Raw genomic sequence first — 25,160 nt, 5'->3', positions numbered from 1 at the left:
TTCTGCCATCAGGTTTAAAAAAATATTAGTCTCAGATATACATTCTTCTGCTCAGACTATTGATTTTTGTAAAACTCAGAAGACATCTGCAGTAGTGGTTAAACCTAGTAGCTCAAGAAGGTTAGCAGGTCTAGTTGGACCCTTTGCTTTTATTTGAATTTTATTCATCCATTCTATCTCCCTATCATCTATCTATGTTTTCTTTTTGAGACAGGATATCAGTATGTAGGAGTGGGACTGCTGGTTTAGACTGCTGACCTAGAACTCACAATCCTTCTGCTTCAGTCTCCTGAGTTCTGAGATTACAGGAGTTTGCCATTTTTCCCAGCACCCTTATTTGATTTGAAATGGTGAATATAGTTGTTTGAGGAACAGAGAAGTATTAGAACAACAACAAAAGGCCTATCATCTCATCCCACACAAGCAAGAATGAGACCATTTCTTGGCTAGAAAATTTAAATAGTTTAAAAATACATAACATGAAAAGAGAAAGAGTACCTTCCTTCCTAGTCTCCTTTTCCCTAATATAATCACTATTAACAATTTTCCCTGTGATTTCAACTAAAAATATCCTATGCTTTCTGCCAGTACATATGCAGAGTCCCTCCCCTCCCCCCACCTTTTTTGGTCTTGAGGCTAGTATTTTGGGTCTTGTACATGCTAGGCAAGTGAGCTCTATTACTAAGTTATATCCCCAGCCCTTGGCCTTTTGAACAAGATGTCACTATGTAAGCCAGAATGGTGTTGAAGTCCCCAGCCTCTCATCTATGCCTCCTGGGTGCTGGGATTATAGATATGCACTACCATACCTGGCTACAAATGCATTTTTTGGTCAGTTGGGTCTTGAACTCTGGGCCTGGGCACTGTCCCAGAGCTCTTCAGATCAAGGCTAGCGCTCTACCACTTGAGCCACAGTGCCACTTCCAGTTTTCTCATGGTTAATAGGATACAAGAGTCTCATGAATGCTCCTGCCCAGGCTGGCTTTGAATCACAACCCTCAAATCTCAGCCTCCTGAGTAGCTAGGATTTCAGGCGTAAGCCACCAGTGCCCAGCACAAAAGCATTTTTATATGGTCTCTAAAACTTAGAAGAGTCATACTATGAATATCATGTTTCATTTTAGGGTTTTTTTGGTATGGTGTATAAAAGATTTTTCTGTATGAATACTCATAGACCTAACTCATTTTTAAATGAATTAAATATTATGCTACCTTATGGTTGTATAGGAAATTCTTTAATCTTTGATTACAAAATACTTCAATTTACAGTTTTTGCTCTTACACAGTATTCAGTCACAGTATTTTGCACATCCTGAAAAGGTTTTGTGAGTATTTCCAACAGGAACATTCCTAGTGGTAAGATTTTCTGGCCCCAAAGTAGATTAGTATGTTTTAAAGCAAACCAGATATTGCCCGTTATCTTCTAGAAAGGTATGCTAGTCTATGTTTTTGCCAAAAATGTATATCAGAATTCTTGTTTCGTCTCACTCTACCAACACTCAGAATGTACATGGGACTTGATATGGGAAGAATTCAATTCCTTGCAGATAACAACTTTCTATACATTAATGCATTGTTCAGCAAATATTTATAAAGTGCCTATCCTATGCCAGGCATGGATCAAGTAGCTGAGGCTCCAGAAGTTCCCTGTGATCAGCATAACTTGCATGCAAAGGGGGAGAACAGCTCACAAATACATATTTACCATAGTTACAGCCTATCGGGCTATTATATGGAGCAGAGGAGGGAGATAGAAAGTGTGGTGGAAGGGAGTGGGGCTAGTGGTGTAAGAGTGAGCAGGGAAAGTCTCTCTGAGAGTGGTAGTTGAGTATAGATCTGAATGGGGTGGGGAGAACTAGGGAGACATTTAGGGACCAGCCCTAAGAGAGCAGCTCACAGAGAACCTGAGCCACATGTGGCAAGAGAGTGCTCCCCTGAGAGCTGGGACATCTGTGTGGCTGATGCCTGAGTCGGAAGAGTAGCATGAAGGGAGCCCATGCCAGAGAGGCAATGGGAGGGAACCAGATCCGTGGGCCTGGAAGGGTTACTGAAGAATTAGGCTCCACTTGAATGAGATGGATAGAAAACCACTAGGGGCGTTCTGAGGGACACCATCTGGCGAGCGGCTGTCCTAAGGAAGACAAACTGCCCTGCACTGATGACCTCCATTTGAGAACTATTAATGCAGAATGCAGATGGTAGCATCAAAGATCAGGAACCTTATTCCAGCCACTAACTCATAACCTCAGCCCTCTCAGTTTCTTTTTCTCCTTTTCTATAAGGAGGCTGAACTAGTTGGTGACCCTCTCAGTTCTGCATTGATTGAAGTCTTCCTGGGATGGGGGTGGGTGGGTGGTAGTCTTGTATTTATTTTAATCACACTGGTGAAAATCTTCAATGACAAGAACAAGTATACCCAGTTTTGATTTGGGGTACATTTTTTTTTAAATCTCATCATACTCTTTGCTGCCTCAGGTTGCTTTCTGTTACTAGAAAGGGCAGGACATCAAGGGGAACGTAGCTCTAGGTAGGGTCACCTGGGTTGGAGCTGCTGGTAGATTTCATTTTTCCTTGGTGGTTTCAATGGGTGCCATGTCTTCCTCCCAACAAGAATGCCATCTCCTTTGACTTTAGACAGAGTAGGATGTGGATGAGTAACCTCTAGGATGCTCTTGATTTACTTTAGGTCTGACTGTTTCTGCTGAGGAAGTAGAACCAAATGGGGTAGCTCAGGGGGCATATTAGGACAAAGTCAAAACTTCCCAGAAGTTGTGCACAATGCACTGAGAACCTGGTATGTGGGGACACAACCTTGGTCGGCCACATCCCATTCTTAGCTATTACTCATTACATGGTGTGGTCATTTGTTCTTGGTCTTCTGACAGAAGGACAGAAGCCAGAGTTGGGGGGAGGAGGTGCTGGAGGGCAACATGGTGGGAGGTTGTTAATGGAAGGGCAGGTGCCCACAAGGATTGGCATGTAGTTTTGCTTAGAGTCAAGGCGCAGACTATTCTCATTGGCCATCTTGATGTTTCCATGCTGGGGCCAAGTCTACACAGTTGATTTGAAGTGAGTTCTGAAACACTCAGCTGTATAGCTTAGTCCACAGTTAAAAGTCTTATTTGTTCAAATGTAAAGACAATTGAAGCCAAGTTTTGGGGTTGAGTGCTTTGGAGGGCCCATTTTATTTGTTAAGCCATGATCCATTTAAGGGTAGCCCCAAAAAGAGCTTGAAGGTATGTGCCTGAAGAAAAACTCTAAGCTTCCTAAAATTAAAAACAATTTTTAATTTAAGTGGTCACTGTAAGTGGCCATTAAGTTGTCAAGGGAAAAATACTCGGGATGTTATTTGACAAATTTGGATTTTTATTGCTATGAACCCTGTGATCAACTCTCAAGACTTAGAATAAATGGCCTCGGAAGAAGCTGAGTTTCCTGTGCATGAGAGGTCAGAGGGACGATGCAAACAGGACTAAGGCACAAGCCTTGATTTCCACTACAGTCAAAAAAAAAATGGATGTGGAAGGTCTCGTTACTTAGGGACAGGAAAATTTTGCTCCCAACCTGACAATCTCACCTTCTGCCAGATACTCTCAGATGAAGTTTCACTTTGCTAATTGGAAAATGAATATTCTCACCCTATTTCTTGGCAGAATGGCAATAACTTCAAGGTGTAATGAGGCCTTGGATTACTAGGATTGTCTTGTCTTATAAAATACACTGAAAAACACCCAGCAAGGTACAACATCACAAATCCCTCTGAATAGAAGTACAAGTGGTTTGGGGTCATCAGTATGTTTGGGGATAAATAAATATATGTTTGTATGAATCAAAAATAGAAGTTTCACAGACTATCAAGGATGGACAAGATGGTGATGGGGTTTTATATCCTTTGTGACTAGACTATATTAAGAAAACAAAAAATGAAGGTGAGTGGTAGTCCCATTCTGTTTCCAAATAGAAAACCCAAGTCTGGAAAAATCAGTGGCCCTTCAAACCACAACCCAAAGGACAGTAAACCCAAATACCTATCCTTTCCAAACCAAACTCGAGGATGGAACTTTCCCTTGGGATGCTTCTCCTCAGACTGAGAGACTCAGGACTTCTGGAGAGAATCAGATCAATAGAAGCCACAATTAAATCTTACTCCAAACTCTCCCTCAAAGAAATTGAATAGCTTTAGTTAATTAAAAAATGACTGATGTATGCATTCATCCACTTAGTGAATGAAACTGAAAACACTAACATATTTAAGATCAGTCAGTGGATACATGGTTTCTTTTGTTGATTAGTTGCTCTAAGCCTCCATTGCTGGCCAAAGCCAGTGGATCTCAAGGCTTACCATGGTCTGTCCACTCTGTTCCAACCATATATCCTACTGCTCCTTTCATGCACCTGAGCCTTCTCTCCAAGAACCTCACAGTTCCTCTGATTCTTTTTGGACTCTGTTCTGCTATAAATACAACTAAACCAGTCTGCTTACACTTTTGATTGCTGCTTATCTGAATCATAGATTTCCTCCAATGTACCTAACAGATCTTGGCTTTTTTTACTCAGTTCCCCCTTGATTACTCAAAAATAAAGAGAGGCTGAGTATTCCCAAGTCCCTAACACCAAACATCCAAAACATGAAATATTCCAAAATCTGACACATTTTTGTTGTTGTTGTTTGTGGGGTCTGAACTCTGGGCCTGGGCGCTGTCCCTCAGCTCTTCAGCTCAAGGCTAGCGCTCTACCACTTGAGCCACAGCGCCATTTCCAGCCTTTTCTGCTTATGTGGTGTTGAGGAATCAAACCCAGGGCCTCCTGCATGCAAGGCAAGCACTCTACCCACTGAGCCACCTTCCCAGTCCCAATCTGAGACTTTTTGAATGCTGTAATCACATAAGTGGAAAATTCTTTCCCATGAAAGCTTGTTTCCTGCCAGGAATTGTTTAAAATTATCTTCCAGCTTTGTATACATGCATGGTATATGAATACATAAATGAATTTTGTGTTTTGACTTGGATCCCTCCCCTCTGATACTTCATTATACGTATGTAAATATTCCAAATTCTGAAAAAATCTGAAATCCAAATCATTTCTGGTTCTAATATTTTGGATCAAGGTTGCTCAATATCTTTTAGTAATAATAATCATACTGGTAGCAGTAGTAGTAGTAGTAGTAGCAATAATAATAATAATATAGAAAAGGAGGAAAGCAACTAACTTACTGGCTTTATCTCATGTCATTATCTCTCCAGCTTCTCAGTGGAGGAGTAGGATCCCTGTTTTACTGTTGTTCAGGATGAGACTTAGAGGACTAAGTTTACTCCCCAAAACTGTAGAGGTAGAAAATGTCAAACCGGGATTCAGTTCAAGCTGTCAGAATCCACTGTAAACTAGCTAAAATCCCAAGTTTGGGCTCCTCTTCTCCTAAGCAGAGAATGTGTCCAATTTATCTTATTCTCCAGCACTAATTCACCACCCAGTAACCTTCCAATAACACGAGTAGGCAGCACATGCACACATTTGGGATCAAGTCACATCAGTCTTCTTCAGCTATTGCCTTGATGATGCATGAAGTGCTTAAGTACTCTCCTGTGTGTAAAAGCAGTCATATGGTCGGGCACTGGTGGCTCACACCTATAATCCTAGCTACTCAGGAGGCTGAGATCTAAGGATTGTGGTTTGAAGCCAACCTCAGCAGAAGAGTCCCTGTGAGGCTCATCTCCAATTAACCACTCAAAAACCAGAAGTGAAAAAAGTGATGCTGTAACTCAAGTGGTAGAGCACTAGCCTTGATCACAAAGAGGCTCAGGCACAGAGCCCAGGCCCTGAGTTCAAGCCCCACAACTGACAAAAAAGCAGTCATATGAAGTGCACTCAATGAATACTGAGGCTGCACTGATTGCACTGATTTTTCTTGTGTAATATTACCCCACTGACAACAGGAAGCCGTGACGAAAGCACCTCCACTTTGCCCTGCCTACTTTTCATAAAAATTATTTCAGATCTTAGGACTAAGAATCGCACTTTCAGAATTCTCCTTAATCTTAAAAAAAGAATATATTACCCAAAGAAGGTCTTTTATTCATCTTTCTTTTCATTTTTTAAATGGAGCAATGTGAAGAATTTAGGAATGCAGACACAGATGAAGTTACAATGGCTTTCCAGATGCCAACAGAAATGCTCAAGGTCTGATGCTATTCCCTGAGGCATGAGTTTATTTGAAAAAAAAAAAGGTCTTATCAATTCATGTCCTTGTTTTGCTTGGCAGACAGAGGCATCTTAAGGGAGTAACTTGGAGTTTTTTTTTATCTCTTGTCCTGTAGGTATTGCTGGGCAAGTGTCCATTGATGCCAATGGAGACAGATATGGGGACTTTTCTGTGATTGCCATGACTGACACGGAAGCAGGGACCCAGGAGGTAAGCCAATGAGAATTCTGCCCCAGTCACTTCTGCGAGTCAGCATGCATTTGTTCGAGTGTCCAAAGACCGTCCCCAAAGTAGTCACCAGATAAAGCTCAGTTTGAAATCCTGAGAGTCTACAAGTAGGGAGAACTCACTGCTGCCTTGAGGATGTTGGGAAGATATCAGGAAATAGCTCCACATGGATGCTCAGTGCAGAAATCCTATCTTACAAGTGGCCATGCATTATTCCTCCACCCAACAGAGCAGGGCACTGTATGAAAAGAAAAGCAAAACTGTATTTCCCCCTTAAATTCTTGGGACATCTCTTTTTGTTGGTTGGTTACAGACTCTACATGTGTTACTTTTTCAAAACAGGGCATAGGCCAGGGATATGGTTCACACTGGTAATCCCTTGGGAAGCTAAAATAGGATCGCAAGTCTGAGGTCAGCCTGGGCTACGTTGAAGACCCTGTCTCTGAACAACAAAACAAAAAATGAAGTGAACATGATGTAGTTACAAGATATCATCATACATATAACAAAGATAATACCATAGATGTAAAGAAGAGTCTCTCTTATTTACTGAGGGCATGAGCTTTCTGTCTCAGTCATATCTGTCTTGCTAGTGTCACCTGACCTGGTACAATGAAACCTAGAAAGGTTCTGTAGAAACTCTAAATGTGTATGTATTAAGCAAATGTGCTAGGTTTCTGCTGAAATTGATTTCAACAGATAAGACCACTACTTATATGTTTCTTGATGTCTTCTACCCAGTCATTGCCTTGGTATGAAACTTACTGTTTTTCTCTTCTCAGTGCTCTGTGTCTTATCCATAGTCCAATTTCTCCATTTGGAGAAGGAAGAAAGTTTTAGTACACTTTAACCCATCCTGAGGTTATAGGTGTGAAAAATACTTAGTGTGTGTTCAGTATATGTAGCAATTGTCATACTTGGGTGAGGACCTAGAATTCTTTTTAATATGATCCAACACAGCCTGTGAGAAGCTGCTGGGCCTTGGTCTAGAGAGAAATGAGAGACATCATAGCTATCCAGGAGCCAGATACTTGTGCCTAGGCAAAAGAGAAATCCTAAGACCCAGAGTAGGGAGGAGCTCCCAGATCCAGGCCCAGGTATCTGATCCAACAGTCATCTTAACCAAAAACTGAGGTTTGGAACTACACCAGGAAAGAATAATGATATTCTAGGGGCATGAGAACCGATTAAAGCACAATTCAACCTGATAATGGAGGAGCAAAAAGGATGAAATCATCAGAAGAGACTGTAACCCCAAAAGGAATAGCCTCTCTACCAGAAGAGGGCCAAACAGGAAGTTCCTAAAATATAATCTCTGGTGCCCTAATTGTGTGTGTGTGTGTGTGTGTGTGTGTGTGTGTGTGTGTGTGTGTGTGTGTGCTCACATGCATCCATGAGAGAGAGAGAGAGAGAGAGAGAATGTGTATGTGTACCATCCCTGAGCTTTTTTATTTTTGCTCAAGGCTGGCACGCTACCATCTGCTCTGCACCACAGCTCCACTTCCAGCTTCTGGATAGTTAATTGGAGATAAGAGTGTCATGGAGCCAGGAGCCCATGGCTCACACCTGTAATCCCAACTACTCAGGAGGCTGAGACTTGACAAACATGGTTTGAAGCTAGCCTGGGCACAAAAGTTCCTTTGAAACTCTTATCTCCAATTAGCCATCAGAAAACTGGAATAGTGCTGTTGGCTCAAAGTGGTAGATGTGTTAGCCTTGAATAAAAAAGCTCAGGGACAGCCCCCAGGCGCTGATTTCAAGCCCCATGACCGACTCTCTCACCCCACCCCCTAAAAAAGTATCATGGACTTTTTTGCTCAGGCTAGCTTCAAAGTGGAATCCTCAGATCCCAGCCTACTGAGTAATGAGGATGACAGGCGTGAGCCACTAGCACCCAGCTCTAGTACCTTAATTCTATGTCATATTAAATGAGCAAGGAGAGGCCATGTAACTGTCAGGTGCTTAACCTGGGTCTTCAGTGGCTCAGACTTCCTGAGTGCAGCTCTGAGGGCGACGTTGACATTTCTGTTAGCTGATCATGTGGTTGCTCTCTGGCGATGACTGGTGTGGAGTGGGAGGCCCTAGCTGATGAGCCCGAATAAAAGCCATAAATGTCAACATCATTTTCATAGGGAAATAAGAAATCTTTCCTTCCTACTAAGAAGTCGTGACTAAGGAATATCCAGGGTTCACTGGTGGGGCTGGGCCTGCAGTGTGGCCACGCCCCTGGTTGTACCCCTTCTCCACATCCATATCCTTCTGAGCCTAAAGGACTGCTTTCCCTCTGGGGTGGGGGGTAGGGGAAGGGGAAATCCTCCGTCAGTCATCGCCATGCTGGCAGCAGCATTAGTCATCTTGAATGTTGCGGGACTAAGTTATCAGGAGCACCATACTGCAGTCAGTCACAGTGCACAGGGAAGCCTGGCACCCGCCCCCCCCCCCTTGCCATTGCCTGGGGGAGCTGACAGGATGAATAGCAGCCCCAGTCCCTCAGAGGCAGCTTAGAGATCTGGCCATGCATTTTAGGAGGCAGTGGTACAAGGCTGTGAGCTCTGTGCCTCCTTTAGAAGCTGATTAACTTTGGCATTCCTTTAGTAAGGTCGGTTTTTGGCTTTCCTGTAGGTTATTGGTGATTATTTTGGAAAAGAAGGTCGTTTTGAGATGCGGCCGAATGTGAAATACCCGTGGGGCCCTTTGAAGCTGCGAATAGACGAAAGCAGAGTCGTGGAGCATACCAGCAGCAATCCCTGCAAATCATGTAAGTTCAGAGACATAACTTGCTGGGGGTCAGTCTCAGAGCCATGGGAGTCTAGGGCCCAGCTGTGCTCCAAGAGTCAGACCTTCCAAGTTCCCATTTTTTTTCTGATGTGGTGAAACACACGGGAACAAACTGCCCCTTAGCAGAAGCTTCCAGGTCTTTATTACTGTCCATTACTCTCTTCCTAAATGGTAGAAGGTTCTCTCTAGAATGTTTTTTCCTGTCATCTCTTCATTATTTGAGGTTTCTACTGTTAGAGAAAAAGAAGCTACGAGGGCTGGGAAGGTGGCTCAGTGGTAGAGTGCTTGCCTTGCATGCATGAGGCCCTGGGTTTGATTCCTCAATACCACATAAACAGAAAAAGCCAGAAGTGGTGCTGTGCTCAAGTTCAAGCTCCCGTGACTGACAAAAAAAGAAAGAAAGAAAGAGAATTAAAAAGAGAAAAAGAAGCTATCAGTTACTAAACATTATTCATTATTCATCTCATGTAGCAAGACTCCTGGTTTTCTAAATTTATAGTAATCTCCCAAATCCTCAAATGGATAATGCCCCTCCCAAATGGATAATGCCCCTCTCCCACTTTGGCTTTGTTTATGCTAGGGTCTAGAGTAGATAAGTTCTCCTCTTCCTTCTCCTTTTTCTGCTCCTCCTCCTCTATCTCCTCTTCCTCCTTCTCCTACTCCTCCTTTAACTCTTTTTCCTCCTCCTCATTGTCATGCTCCTCTTTCTTTTCCTCTTCTTTTGTTTTGAGATAGGGTCTTGCTATACAGCACAGGCTGCCCTTGAACTTTCTAGCTATTGCTACTTCAGCCTATCAAATGGATCACAGGCATATGCTACCATACTCTTAAACACCTGAAACTTCACCAATTGGAAAATAAGTTTAAATGTATTTATGAACAGCTTTTGTTTCTAAGTAGAAAAACAAGTATATATTCTTCTTTGTTGTTTTTGTTCTTTTTTTAGTTTTTTCTTATTGTTCTTATTTTTTATTATTAATAAGTTTTTTTATTGTGAAAATACCATAAGAAGGGTTACAATGACATGAGCCAAGGTAATGAGTACATTTCTTATCAAGCATTGTTGCTTCCTCCTTTGTTTCCCCTTCCCATCCCTGCTCTCCGTCTCCCTCCACCCCCCGCAAGTGTATATTCTTATAAATTGTTAGATTATTTTCTTAGAGAGAGCATTTTATAAATGGGTAAGGAAGGACAAAGTATGGATTTATCTCTTGGCTAGCTGGTCATTTTAGGCAAATATAGAAATGGTCTTTACATGCTTGTTACATTTTAAATTATAAGCTATTTATATTATGAAAAGTATTAGAGTGTATTAAGAACACAAATTTTTGAGTTATTTGGCCTGGATTTGAATCCCACTGTTGTCACTTGCCATTTTGTGACCCTAGGGGAGTTCTTTCAGTTGTTTAAGCTCCATTGTCCTTATGTATAAAACAAAAAAATGTATTCAATTCTTCAATCTTCTGTATTAAGGAGTAAATGAGAGAATATATATAGAAGACCATGTACTAAATTATTAGTATGCAAACTAGCTATTTGTCCTTTTACCATAACTGGGACACTACTGAACATAATCACTTCAACTTGTCATTCAGGTTTTACACAAAGCTATAAAGGAAATTTTGACATTAGCTACGGCTTCGGTGAGAGAACATCTAAAAACAGAACATTGACCCAGTGAATTTTCCACCAAATCTTCTCGCACTTTGAAGTGTTACCATCCATCTGTATAAATGATCATTTCTAGGCCAGTGCCTTGGTCCATTTAGCTACCTTCTTCAAATCCATCTTGAACATGTTTCTAGTTCCATTCTGCTCATTTTTTTACTTTAATCTTAGTGTGTGTGTGTGTGTGTGTGTGTGTGTGTGTGTGTGTGTGTGTGTGTGTATTGGGACCTGAACTGAGGGCTTCTTGCATTCTCACTTGGCTTTCTTGCTCAAGGCTGATGCTCTACCATTTGAGCCACACCTTCTTTCCTGCTCACTTTCTTTTTTTGGGGGGGGGGGTTCCCGTCATGGGCCTGAACTCTGGTCCTGGGCGCTGTCCCTCAGCTTTTCAGCTCAAAGCTAGCGCTCTACCACTTGAGCCACAGCACCACTTCTGGCTTTTTTTTCCTTTTTGCTTATGTGGTGCTGAGCAATCGAACCCAGGGCCTCATGCATGCAAGGCAAGCGCTCTACCACTGAGCCACCTCCCAGCCCCTGCTCACTTTCTTATAGTGGTAGTTTAACTAGTACCTTCTCCAAAGCGTTTCTTAAAAGTTGCACTAGGCAAACAATAATTAATAATAATAATAATAATAGAAGTAAAAAAAATCCATGAATAATCCAGGATCTTCCAGAAAGTAGTTCTTAAAAAGAAAGGAAAATTTGCTTTGGAGATTGACACTTTCCCAGTGAATGCAACTCAAGGCAATTCTGTTTATTTCTCTATGTGAACGCTGATGCTCTGTTTCCTTTTCAAGCAGGTGGCCTAGAAGAATCAGCAGTGACAGGGATTGTTGTGGGAGCATTACTAGGGGCTGGTTTGCTAATGGCCTTCTACTTTTTCAGGTATGAATCATTGACAAATCCACTCTCTTTTATTGCTTCTGTCGTTTGTCTTTGCATAATGCTTCAAGTTGCTTGACCACATCTTTTTATTAATGAAGCATGGTGGTCAGCAGATCTAAGCAATTCTTTTGGTGTGATCTCAGATTTGGTGGTCAGTGGGTTAACACAGTGAGTGGGTACTTGGCTCATGAGTTTCTTTTGTACTCCTTGCCACCATCCCCTGTGGGCTAGAGAACTACTACAGTCCTTTGATCACAGATTCTGACAAGAATTCTAACCACCCATTCAATGCATAAGAGGGAATACAGACAAAGGGTAAAAGGCATTTCCCCATCTTCAGACCCCTAGTTCAGAACCAGGTGCTTATGTTTATCATCTTAAAAGATTTGTATTTGGACAGCATAGATGCTTATTTGTACTGTAGCTACACCCTGAAGTTTGTACAATTGTAATCTGTACGTGTGTTAATGATCTGATCGTTCCAAGCTGTCAGGGAGGTCGATTCTTTTGTCATCTTTAGTGGTTGCAGTTGTGGCTTTCTTGGAAATCATCAACTCCAGGTTTCTTTATTTCTGCATGGAAATGTAACTCTGGATATATATGTCCCTTGGTGAGAACAATGGTATTCCTGTTACTTTGGGTCACAGTACTGTTAATCTGATCTTTATCTGAGGCATAGCCTGGGAGTCAGGCAGAACTTCTGGGGACAGAATAGACAAGACTTAACCCACAAGGCACCCAGGGAAGAAGGGAAAGACTTGTTCTGTAGCATTTTGGAAGGCATGCCAATTTTCCTCCTTTAATAAGGACATAACGCCTTGGGGCACTGTACTTTAATCTCTGACCAGGGTTTCATATTCTGTCACTTCTCATTTATCAAACCAAACCCAAGTGTCCCTTGAGGGCATTCTTTGTAAGGGAAACCATAGTATTTTGCAGTCAAGTGAGGTTTTATTACTGCATTCACTCTCCCTTTACCCAGGAAGAAATACAGAATAACCATTGAGCGGAGAAACCAACAAGAAGAAAGTAACATTGGAAAACATCGAGAGCTACGGGAAGATTCCATCAGATCCCATTTTTCAGTCGCCTAAAAGATGCCTTCTTCTCCTTTCGTTTCCTGCTTGAGATTCCTCAAGGAGATAGATGGAATGAAAGACCTCCGGGGAACAGAAGGGGCATTCTTGAAGAATCCTTCCTGTTAAGCAGTTACCATTGTATTCCAAAATTTCTTTAGAAGCTCAGGAACTATTATTAATCACCATCCCTCCTGGTCTTTCATCTCATCACAAGCAAACATAGGCCAGAACATCACGCTCTGTTACATGTCCCTACTACTTGGAAGGTCATATGATTAGATTTATATTTTTAAAAAAATCTGATGTCTCCATATCTGGGTGCCTTGTGGGGACATTGCACACAAGGATATGAACATGTGTTTTCTGAAATTGAATGTTTTGTAGCTAGAATAAAAGTCATTTTTACAAGTAGAATATTCTTGGAAAGAACTTAGCAGCCAATCGGAGGAAAAGGTAATGAAAAGATTCAAGGTTGGAAATTGAACACCATCCTCTGGACAGGTTTGTGGCTGATGAGTGCTCTGGTTGACAGCGACATTCAGATCTGACTTTGTGTCTCAAGAAAGGATCCTCATGTCTTTTTCAGAGTCTCACAAAAGCTACTCTGCAATGTAAATATTAGGAATGGCAGGAGGATTTATATAAGAAAAGTTTAAGGTATTTCTCTTTTTAATGTAAAAAAAAATCAAAGGGCCCTATTTCACGCTAACATTTTATTTTTAAGTATTTTAACCTTATATTTTGGTATTAAAATGTGTCTATTTTTTCATTTCAAAGATTAAATTTCACTTATATTTTAAAAGCATGGGTAACACGTACAACAAACCAGTGACAATGGCAGACACTTCTCTGTGTTTTCCTCTTCACCTCAGCCTTAGCTAGCCACTCACTCATTGCTGCTTTAGTTACAATCAAGAAATGTGTTGAGATCACAAACTCTGAAGTTGAGTTTAAGCCATTTTTTCATTGTTTTAAATGCGAATTCTCTTCAGGCTAGGAGATCCTTTCCTAATTCTGGCCAAATGATAAATTTCAAGACAGTGAAAATAACTGAAAAGGCATAGGTTTATCAGAGGAAGCAGTCCCGTTTCCTCAAGAAGAACCCAATGGTAAGAATTTAATAGTAAGGACAAAGGTTAAAGAATTAAAAGGTGATAGATGAAACTGAAAATCATGGTGATGATCTTGGTTAAAGGAAGGAATCTAACTATTACTATGGGGCTGGGATATAGCTCAGTGGCAAAGTAATTGCCTAGCAAGTACAGTGTCCTGGGTTTAATCACCAGTATCAAAAAAGAAAAGACAAAAAGTGCAGTTAAATACCTACTCTGTCCACTTTCATTCGACCCGACTGAGCTTTATGAGTCATCTACCAACCACCCATGTTAACTATGGGTTTCGGCAAGGTTGGGTAAGCATTTACTGGATGTTTACTTTACACCAAGTGCTGTGCACAGAGATTTAAACTCAGGTTGCCACCTTTACTTATCATCTGTGGGAAAAGCAGGCAGTGAGGGAAGGACAGGAAACCTGTCCAATGCATATGCCATTTTGTAATTATGCCACTAGGATCTGTCTTCAATAACATTTTGAGCACTTGAAGCAATTTTCAAAATCATCTTTGCACCTTTAAAAGGCAGGAATACAGAGGAAAACTAGGGAGTTTGTAGTGTCCCCTGGGAATGATGGGGATTGTAGTTCACACAGGTAATTGTAGAAGGAAATCACAGGAATGCAGCACAGCATATTCTAGAACAGCATATTCTATTCTAGACATTGTCCCATGCTTACTTGCATGAAGGAGACTGCAATCATTACTCAAAGTGAATGGATTATTTCTGTGTAAGGTGAGTTTCCTCTCTGTTGTTTAGAAAATGGGATGCTGGTCACAATAAAGGAAGTAATGATAAGCAACAGAACTAATGCTAGATGCAAAGGAAAAGTACAGTACTGACTTCATAAAAGGGTGCATGAAGAAGGCAAGAAGGGTGAACTCTAGAAATTTTAGTGCTGGAATAGAGCTCAGGAAATAAAAGTGAGGAAAGCAAATGTTTTCTGATTGGAGACTCTCTAAAATAAAAACAGAATGAGAAGGTTATATTAAACCTAATCAGAGAGTTGATTTCTCTCTTATTTTTTTAAATGCTGGTTTCTATATATTTTAGAGGTATTCTTTTTTCCCATCTTGTATTTGTGAAATACATTTGTATTTCAAGTTTAAAAAATGTGTTATTTGTTTGAGAGGAGGGACAGAAAGTGCTCTACTAACATTCTACCCGGTTCTGGTCTTTGGACCTAAACGTTCTAACCTATATAGAATGTATATAATGCCAACACTGTTAGAGCAAATAGCTTTTGTTTCTATGTCATGTAGAAGAATACTTCTAAAATTTAACAATTTTTAGATAAGATTGTAAGAATAAGTAGGAATTTAGTCTTTTAAAAGACAAGTCATGAAATTTCTGTAATATGGATGTAATACTCTTCCATTTTAAATAGAGTTCTTAAGATTGATGGCTATTTACATGTCTTTTGCTTGCCTTTCTAATAGAGTAGGATCTTCATATGAGTCACCAAAACTCTAAAGTTTTAAGAATTTATCGTTAGGAAACTTTTCCTAAAAGTGTGTTTGGCCCAATGTAGCCATGAATTAAGACCTCTTAAGATTGTATTTGGGGATTTAAATTAATAATATTCCAGAAGCTATATATTATGTAATAAAAAATAAGGAGCTACATATTGTAATAAAAATAAGTAGGGCTTTAGTTCTTAAATAATTCTATGAATTTTTAATCCTGAAATCCAATGACACATATAGGTCAAAAAATATATGCCTTTTGAAATTGGAAAGAAGTACAGCTTTTATAATCTTTTTTAAAATAATCATTCTTATGTCTTGGATTTTGGAAGGGGGAAGAAACTCAGAAATTAAGAAACTTCTGTGGAGAGTTCCTATCTCTTCCAGGACAACCACAGGCTTTGCAAGGAAGCTCCCATAAACATTACACTTCTCTAAAGAACCACCAACTTGTGTTTTCCAACATAACTCCACAAGCCTATGGTAGTTCCTTATACTACCGAAGCCATATTTAATAGAGGGATTGGCAAACATATGGAATTAAACAAATGCCTTCTTTCTTCTCTCTTAAATTCAAAGACTTGCTTGACATGCCGTCAGATCTCCCTAGACTTCTCAGAACATTAAATCTTTGCCCTTCATTTACCACTTTTCTTTTGGTGGGGGATGATTTATGGAGGATTTAAGATATACAATGGGTGATGAAAACCAAAGCCATTGTAAACCTCACAGACAGACAGCAATGTGTTCAGAAGCAAGTTCTCTTGGTCCTACCAGCAAAATAGATGTATGGCAGTCTCTTAGGAGACCAAATATAACATCACGCTTACCAGTATTAGGAAACTTAATAACTAGAAGGAATGAGTACCTTTGTTTCTTGGGACACAAGAAATTCAGATCCCAGATGGATGCAACTATAGAGGCAAATGCCAATCAAACTTTGACTGCATCTAGGTACTGTGGGTTTTGTTTAGTTAAACCCTGTGGTTCTTGTTTAGTTAAACCCTGTGGTTCGGGACTTCACAAGGTAAGGAGTTGAATTTCTTGTCTAAAAACAGAGAATGTGTCTTAGGAGCATCATGGAAACAGAGAGAATGAGCTGATGAAGTTCACAGGGGCCAGGTCTCTTTGTTAGTCTTTAAAACCGAAGACTCACCAATAATTGAGTCCTTTTGTCCAACAGCCAGCCCCGGTAAGAAGCGTTAGACATTCTGAGCAACCATGTCTAAAGCATGATCCTCCAAAAGAGATGAAAGAAGGTTGCTTTACAGGCTACGACTGTCTTTACTGCCCTTTCATCCTCCAGCCTTACCCATCATCCATCAAAAAAATGTGTCAGCATCTTGCCAAAGCAAGTGGACACTTGTGAGTAGCCCTCCATATTTTCTCAGAGGAGAAAAATGCAAGATAGTAGAACCAGTTGTAGGAAAGTAGGTGCATTTAAAACAGAGTCCTTACTTGTCCACACAAGCCCTAGGGATAGGTCAACCCTGTGATTTGCATCTACTGCAAAGATCACAGCTTTGGTGATCAGCATGCAGATTCCACAAGTATCTCCTGCAGGCCTAGTCCACAGTTAAGACTCCAGAATTAAAATAACTTTAAAAAGGTGCTGGGTTGGAGTTGGTTCAAATTTCCCTATTAACCACTACTTTTTATTCATACCAAAGGCAAGGAATTCTAAAGCAACTGAGTTTCAATGGGAGCTGAGCCTCAGCAGTAAAACCCATATGGTATGAGCATCCTTTGATGTGTCAAGTACGGGATGGTTCCTAGTGGAGAGATCTGAACAAGTAGAATTAAGAGAGAAACTGTTGCACTGCTTCGATCTACGTTTAAAGACCTCTATTTCGATGCACAAGAAATAAAGAACCCATTTACTAAGTGCAAGTCATAACAGAAGCTACCAAGTGACGTTTTGTTATTTGCTGGGAGAACAAAGGTGTTATAGCATAGAATTGGGGGGGGAGGGCAGATAAAGCCAGAAAGGGCACAATTTGGGCTTAGAAATGGAGTGTCTCCTTTATTAATTAGTGCCACAATATGAAAATGTTCTGTGTGGTAAATTTCAAAAGACAGCAATAAAATACCCACTGGGTAGCACAGAGATACCATGAATTTGTAGGCCTTTGGGGTGGATCCCAGAATCACAGTTTTGTTCCCTGTGCATAATTGAAATAGACAATGTGCAGGATCATTTCTGCAGCCCGTGTCTTCTGCACCATGTTACTGATTGTTAATTTAAATATAGGACGATCAAACAATACAAACCTACCGCGAGTCTGGTAGAAGAGTAAAAGATATGTACAATCTACATACCGTTTATTAATCTAATGTAAGTAGAACTATCTGCATATAATGTGATTTAATTTATTGTTTTTGTGTAGAAAATGAAAATTAATGACTGTGGATATAACCCCTGTTTTGTATAATATATTTTTATTTCTGGTGCAAACTGGTCATTTAAGGTATCTACTCCATTTGGTGTTTGGATATAAATGTGTATGAGTTCTTGTAAATGTTGCTATTAATCAAGAATGCCACATATTCTGAGTATAACAATGTGTTGTCATTAAAATACATCCCACAGAAGACTTTTCCTATTGATATTTCAACTTATAGACGCGGTCGGCATCTACGTACTCTGAGGACTTTCTGTTCTTGTCGAATTGGAAAAAGATCGATTACTGGATATGGTGGATTAAATTGTTGGAATAAAGCCTGGCACTGGTGACTCAAACCTGTAATCTTAGCTACTCAGGAGACTGAGAACTGAGGATAGCAGTTGGAAGCTAGCCAGGACAGGACAGTCCATGAGACTCTTATCTCCAATAAACTACCCAGAAATGGAGTTATGGTTCAAGCAATAGAGCACTATCTCTAGTGAAAGCATCCAGGCCCTGAGTTCAAGCCCCAGCACACACACACACTTTTTTTTTTTAACTTGCAGTAATACCCATGAAAAGACCTAGGAATTTCTTTCCTATAAGAGGAAATTTACATCACAAGAAAATGTTATATTAGGATGAGGGGAAGGGCAAACCTTGAACTGGCTGGTGAAAGAAGAAATCTTCACAAACAATAACTGCTTGACCCATTGAGACTCCACAGCTTGAGACACTCCGTAATTACAGTTGACTTCCTCATTGTCTCATGTTTCATTCCTTATCCATCTCTTCAAAGGGATTCTAAGTCCATCTTGCCTCTCAAAAGAGTTCCCCAGGTTCTAGGGTACTAGACAGAGTCAAGAGTCCCTACCACCTCCAGTTTCCTCTGCTTCACTCTCTGGGAAGTTACTGGTGTTTCTTTGAAGCCTGAAGGAAATATAGCACATTGTATGGCTGCAGCAATGTTTCTCTGGTTCCTCTGGCACCTCTGCCATTGCCAGGGAGTCCCGAGACACAGATGCCACTCATTCAGGGTGACTACATTTGAGTGATTGTGCAGCACGATGCTGATGGGGGAGGGGGGTGGTAAGAGGAGACGTAAAGTGTGGCAGGAGTGAAGGGTGGGGCTGGGAAATGTCTTTCCAGAAAATGGGAATCCATTCCCACCATTTTTCCATGAACCCTTCTGCAACATGGCCTCTGTGAATATATCCTCCATCCTTACCTCTCCAGCCCCCAGGAATGTCACAAATAGCCACTATTTCATGACAGGACCAGGAGGTCTCTCCTAACTGTGAGATGCTGAGGCTCTGTCTCATAAAGGAGTGCATCTCGTGGAGCCTCAAATACCATTGATTGAAGGCTGTGCTTGAACCCTAAACCATGAGCTTCTGGTATTAAACACAAATTCAGAAACTGAAACAGAAATTATTATTTTGGAGAGAATAGTCATGGCTGCATGCCTTTAAAAATGTGCACTTCAATGAAGTATTTACTAGCATCACGCTAAATACTAGAGAAAGAATTCCTTTTGCAGGCCTGTGCACCACCACCAGCTGCTGGGGTCTTGAGGTAAAGGGGATGCAGAAGATGAGCAAAGGGAGGAGGAGCGGGATGGATGTCCTCTGCCTGCTTGCTTCATGCCATTTGCTCCTGGCTCACTTCTGTCATTTTCATTTATATGATGGCACGGTGAAACCAGACTTCCGGGATGCAGAGCCTGCCTCTGACCCTTCAGCTATGAGACTGTGGGGAGAGGACCAGCCCCAACCTCACGGGACTGCTACAAAACAACTGCAGATTTGGAATCCTGCCTGGCACTTTGTGACACATACAACAAAATTGTTATGTTTGCCTGTCTCCTTACAGACCCCTAGTTGGTACATTTTAAGGGCATTTTAAGACAACATGAATCTCTACTGTTCAAAGTCACATCCTTCAGATTTCCTTCTTTTCAAACGGGCTGGAGGACAAATAGTCTGGGCCTTGTGAAAGATGAGAAGACTTCAAAGGGTCTGGATAAGGGTGAAGATGGGGACAGTGATAGTCACATGTTCTCAGGGGACCAGAGCAGTTTCATTCCAGGCTGTGTTCTCTCCGCTGAGTGGCAAGGCCAACACTAGACCATTGGGTCATGTCTGACCTACCTGCCTTCCACCTCCTGCTTCCTTTAGTCTAATGGGAGGATTCTCTCTGGCATTCAGCCCTGGGGAATTGTGATTCCTCAGAGCAAAACTGACCCCCCATGACATAGAGAACTCTCATGTGACCCACAGGGCAGCTTTCCCAATAGTGGCTTCTCTCACTCCCAAGTCTTCCCTGAATATTAGTACTTTCTCCTAAATGTGAGAATAGCATCTCGTTAAGGGTGGTTGTGAGTGAGGAATTTCCCAGTGTAGACCAGAGGAATTCTTACTCCACTGCTACCCTAATGGATCAAAACAGGCCAGGTGTCATGCATCTGGAGGAGAATGCTGCACAGAATGAACCCCTGGATCAGAAATCGCACAGTTCCTGGAGTTATAGGGACCATCTGCCAGGCCCAGGAGCCTCAGGACCAGGACAGAGATGGCCCCAAAGAATCCATTCCATTCCTTCACCGCATGCAGAAACCCATGCCAGGCACCCTCTGGCATTGCATAGAGCAGCTTTGCTGAAGGACCAGCTATACAGGAGGAGATCCAACATCCCTCCTGCAGAAACACCTGGCTAGAATCAAAGGTATTTAATATTTTCAGCCAAACAACCATCCAGAAACTATATCTCAATGAAACTTGCCACCTACCATCACCCATCTACTACTTTAGCCTTGTCTCAGGATTTTATTCAGAAAGAAATGAGTGAGCAGCCATTCCATTCTCAACTTGTTGATACTATGTAATGAGAGATACCTACAAGCTGAGATTCAGCCAAGTACCTTAAATGTATTCATTTACCTAATTCATATGAGGAAGGGCTTTGGTCCTACGACATCGTCAGCTGGAACACAGAGATGTCAATTAATCTTCTCAAAGTCTCAAAAGCCAACGTCAGGCTGTTGGCTCTCAAACGTGGCTACTCCATCCTGCTGAGTCCTGTGGACAGTGGTCAGTCTCCATATTCTGTCAGTGGATCATGAAACAAGTCTCCTAGCCCTTCCCCCGTTTCTAAGCTCTGCCACATCAGCCCTTCTTCTTGTTTATTTTTTATTGTCCAGGTGATTTAAAGTGGAGTTACAGTTACATAACTAAGGTAGTAAGTCTGATTCTTGTCAAACTTGTTACCCCTTCCCTCATTTTTCTCCTACTTCCCCCTGCCCCTGCTTCCCCAAGTAATACAGATCATTTCCAACATGTTGTCTTGTGCATATCACTGTTGCATTGGTTCCCACCTGTCCTTTGTCTCACCATTCTGTTGTTCCCCTTCCCCTCCCTAATTCAAATAAACATATATACAATACCAGAGTACCAGAATCAAATACAGTGACAATCAGCCCTTCTAAAACATTCCATTTGACACTGGGGCTGTCTCGTTCAGTCACCTTGAATGATTCTCAGATTCTATGCTCTGTACTGGTGTCCCCAGGCATATACCTTCAGCTTGAGGTACTCAGGTAATAATCCAGTATTCTCTCGTTGCGGTCATGCTGTGCAGGATTTTACTTATCTAAAATGATTTATTCCTCGCCCACAAAACACTCCCTTACACTTTCCTGCCGGAATGGACATTTTATTCCCATTGTTTACCCTTAGCCTTCTAATCAAGTCTATCTTTCATCGATAGTCATGTCCTAGTTCCTCCATAGTTACCATCCTAGTTGCCAAGGAGCTAGCTACCCAGAAGGCTGAAATCTGAGAACCTCAGTGTGAAACCAGCCCAGCGGAAAAGTTCATGAAACTCCTATCTCCAATTAACCACCCAAGAACTAGAAATGGATCTGTGGCTCAAGTGGTGGCTCAAGTGGTAGAGTACCAACCTTGAGCAAAAAAGCCAAAGGATAGTGCTCAAGCTCTCAGTTCAAGCTCCATAAACAAAATAATCATAATCATAATTAATTGCCAATGAGCTCTGCCTTATTCAAGTTGCTCATGATCTTAAGGGTTATGGATGGGTGGGCTGCAGATACATTTTTTCTGGGAAGCCAGTGTTCAGACAAAAATAGAACATGAATGCCTTTGGATGGGTTAAATACTCTGATTTACCAACCCCTTCACACTCCCAATGTGCTAATATCCAATTTTCTTCAATACTTTATGGCTTACAAATTCTGAGTATACAGTCAATTGGATAAACTTGTAGAATCTGGAGCCATTTTTTTTCCTTCATTCCTTCTCACACTATAATTGCTGGTCTCCAAAGAACTTCCTGGCACTGTAGATCTTTCTATTCTTTTAACTTCTTGGTCAAGTACTGACTTCAAAATATAATGTTTTGCCAGGTGCCGGTGATCAAACCTGTAATCCTAGCTACTCAAGAGGCTGAGACCTGAGGATTGCTATTCAAAGCCAGCCCAGGCAGGAAAGTCTGTGAGACTCTTATCTCCAATAAACCACTGGAAAACCAGAAGTGGCCCAGTGGCTCAAGTGGTAGAGCACTAGCCTTGAGCTGAAGAGCTGAGGGCAGCACCCAGGCCCAGAGTTAACCCCCACGACCAACAAAAAAAATAAATAAAAAATGTTTTCTTGCACTGGGAGAATTATTACTCAAAAGAAACGGCACATTTTTAAAAACATATATCTATTATATCTCTACATGTTTATAACATATATCCATTATATTATGTTTAAGCTTGGTGAAATCAGATTTTCACAAAATTGGTGTATTCTGCACTGGCCTCCCCCAAAAGGGCTGAGATCTTCCATCTTGGCCCTCCCATTCACTAGCAATGTGTCTGTGGCAAACCACAGGCTATACTGAAGACTCATTTTCCTCCTTTGGGCAGTCAGAAGTCTACTCTTTCATGTGGCTTCCAAGCTGCATCTAATATGCATCATACGATCAATAATAGAAACAATCAATGGGAGCTATTATTTTCATGGAAAAATCACACTAACTGTCCTCAATTCCTTGGGCTCTGGTGTCAAGCTTTTCCTATATGGGAGACTCTATTGCTTTATTAGTGTGTGGCCTCAGAGCAGGTATTTATCCTTTCCAATAACTGTCCTCCTGCCACTTCCAAGTATATGAGGCACACACAAGATGGTGGGTAAGGGGCTCCTGGGTCAGTGTTCATGTTTATGGCTTGGGTCTTCCGCCACATTTTGATCTAAGCCCTGATTTTCATGCAGTCTTCACTGCAGTCTGATGAGGCAGGCACTGTCTCATATCTGGTTACAGAGTGGTTACATTTCTCACTCAATCAGGAAATGATAAAGCTAGAATATAATAGGGGTGGGTGATCTGTCTGTTGAGTCCAAGTGTCCATTCACACTGAAACGTGCACTGTCCCCCTTGATTTCTATCCCTCTGACTTAGACTTATCTTGTTATGTAAATGCCTGTGGTCTGCCATACAAACTCCACATCCCTGATGGGTGTTGGTGGCTTGTATCTGTAATCCTGGCTACCTAGGAGACAGATTTAGGGAAGATCATGATTTGAGGCCAGATTTGGCACATGTATGAAATCCCTTCTCAAACCAATAGCTGGGCACAGTAGCATGTACCTGCCATCTCAGAATTCAGGTGCAGAGATCAGGTGGATCGCAGTTCCAGGCCAGCCTCTGTAGGGAAGTCCCCAAGATTACATTCAATGGAGAGATGCTGGGTGTGGTGGTGGGCACCTGTTATCCCAGCTATGATGGAAAAACTTAACATAGGTGGATCACACTCTAGGCATGCATCTAAGCAGGAAGTGTATAAAAGGGCTGGAGGCATGGCTCAGTGACAGAGCACTTATCTAGCAAGCAAGGTCATGAATTCAAATCCCAGTACTACAAAAAAAAAAAAGGCCAGGACTTGTGGACTTGAGTCTCAGCTCATCTGCCTAGTAGTTCATTTTTATTCCTCTGAGAAAGCTCTCATATTTGAGCTAGTCAAGTGATTACCTAGTGAACCACAGACCAAAACTAGGGGCAGAACAAATACCTTGGTTCTTTCCCTGGAAGGTTTTCCTAGCTGTATCTCAAAAGATTAGAATATTTTTAGACTGTATAGAGGTTTGAACTCAGGGCTTTGCACCTGCTAGGCAAGCCCTCTGCCAATTGAGCTATGCACCTAGCATTTGTTTTTTATTTTATTTTTCAGAGTGGTATTGTCCTTTTGCCAGGGGCTGAACTCAGGCTGTGTTTGCTCATACCTGAGTAGCTGGGCTTACAGGTATGAGCAAACATGCCTGGTTCTAAAATTTTGAATCTATTATGTAATTGTTAAAAGAATAATGACAAAAAGTTGCTGTAACAGTTATAAGCAGTTTCTATCGTGAAACAAATTATGACATCAGTTTATTTGAATAACAAAATGGTAATAGCATGACAGTACATTAGAAATCTAAACTATGTCTTGGGCTATTTTTCTTATTTCAAACTTAAATGCTTTGATTTAAGAGAGTGCAAAGAAAAGCTTCTCTTCAAAGGCCTTGAATATCTGGCATTTTATTTTGATTTCTACCCTGCCTTTGTTCAAAGCAACTCTTAGATTTTATTTGCAAACTGGCATTCTCTAGTTTTACTCTGTCACATAACAGAAATCAAATCCACTAGTGGTATGTTGGAAATACCCCACACTAGCTTATGAAAAAAATAATTAAATTTTCAGAGCTAATCAGCACCATTATTTTAAAAAAGATGAAATTAGATAACCATGTAATTAAAGACATTGTATGAAAACAAAGGTTATACAAACTCAAAGCACATCACTTGCTAGTTATTTGGCTATTACCTAAATTGTTGAAGCAATTTATTACATAATTAGTTACAAATATTATTTAAGAATTGCTGGCAACTCATCCCAACTCTGTCTAGTGATATCATATTGGCAGCTTGATTTACATCAAAGGAATCAATAGGCACTAGAAATCATGGCATTTGGGCATCAGACCTGACTGTTATGGTTCAGTAATGCACTGCTGCCTGTCTAGGTGGTCCCAGAATTCAACCCATCAATGACAGGCTTCTGATGTTCTGGAAAGTCAAGTGACTTGCTCAAAATCTCTCATTTCATTAACCCAGGTCTACAGCTTAGGATACGGTAGATATGGTAGAATGAGCAATATTTCAAGCCCTAAAAAGAGCTTTGGATTTTACTAGGTGCTTCCAAGTTTCACAATGTTCTAGAAGAAACTTCCATTCTGAGAGTCTGCCAGGAGATCAAAGACTTTGATTTCTGCATTAGACATTTGAAAAATATCTAAACTCTTTTATGGTAGTTGATGGTGGCAACT

At 41.1% G+C, this 25,160-nt stretch overlaps 1 protein-coding gene across 3 annotated transcripts in view; it reads left to right on the top strand.

Annotated features, from left to right (window-relative positions):
* Npr3 (natriuretic peptide receptor 3) overlaps positions 1 to 18,007 on the top strand; it is a 64,629-nt gene extending 46,622 nt beyond the window's left edge. For 2 of the 3 annotated variants that reach the window (XM_042690579.1, XM_042690577.1), the window contains exons 5-8: positions 6,315 to 6,409; positions 9,050 to 9,185; positions 11,671 to 11,758; positions 12,741 to 18,007. In XM_042690579.1, coding sequence (XP_042546513.1) covers positions 6,315 to 6,409; positions 9,050 to 9,185; positions 11,671 to 11,758; positions 12,741 to 12,852 — 431 coding nt within the window. In that variant the 3' untranslated portion in view covers positions 12,853 to 18,007. The remainder of the gene's footprint in view (positions 1 to 6,314; positions 6,410 to 9,049; positions 9,186 to 11,670; positions 11,759 to 12,740) is intronic. The other variant, XM_042690578.1, reaches the window with a different exon arrangement.
* Positions 18,008 to 25,160: the final 7,153 nt, after the last annotated feature.

Source organism: Dipodomys spectabilis, unplaced genomic scaffold (assembly GCF_019054845.1).
Source record: "Dipodomys spectabilis isolate Male_0828 unplaced genomic scaffold, ASM1905484v1 ptg000138l, whole genome shotgun sequence".
NCBI classification, from domain to species: Eukaryota; Metazoa; Chordata; class Mammalia; order Rodentia; family Heteromyidae; genus Dipodomys; species Dipodomys spectabilis.
The sequence above is the reverse complement of the archived record's forward strand: the minus strand, read 5'-3'. Positions and strand labels throughout refer to the sequence as shown.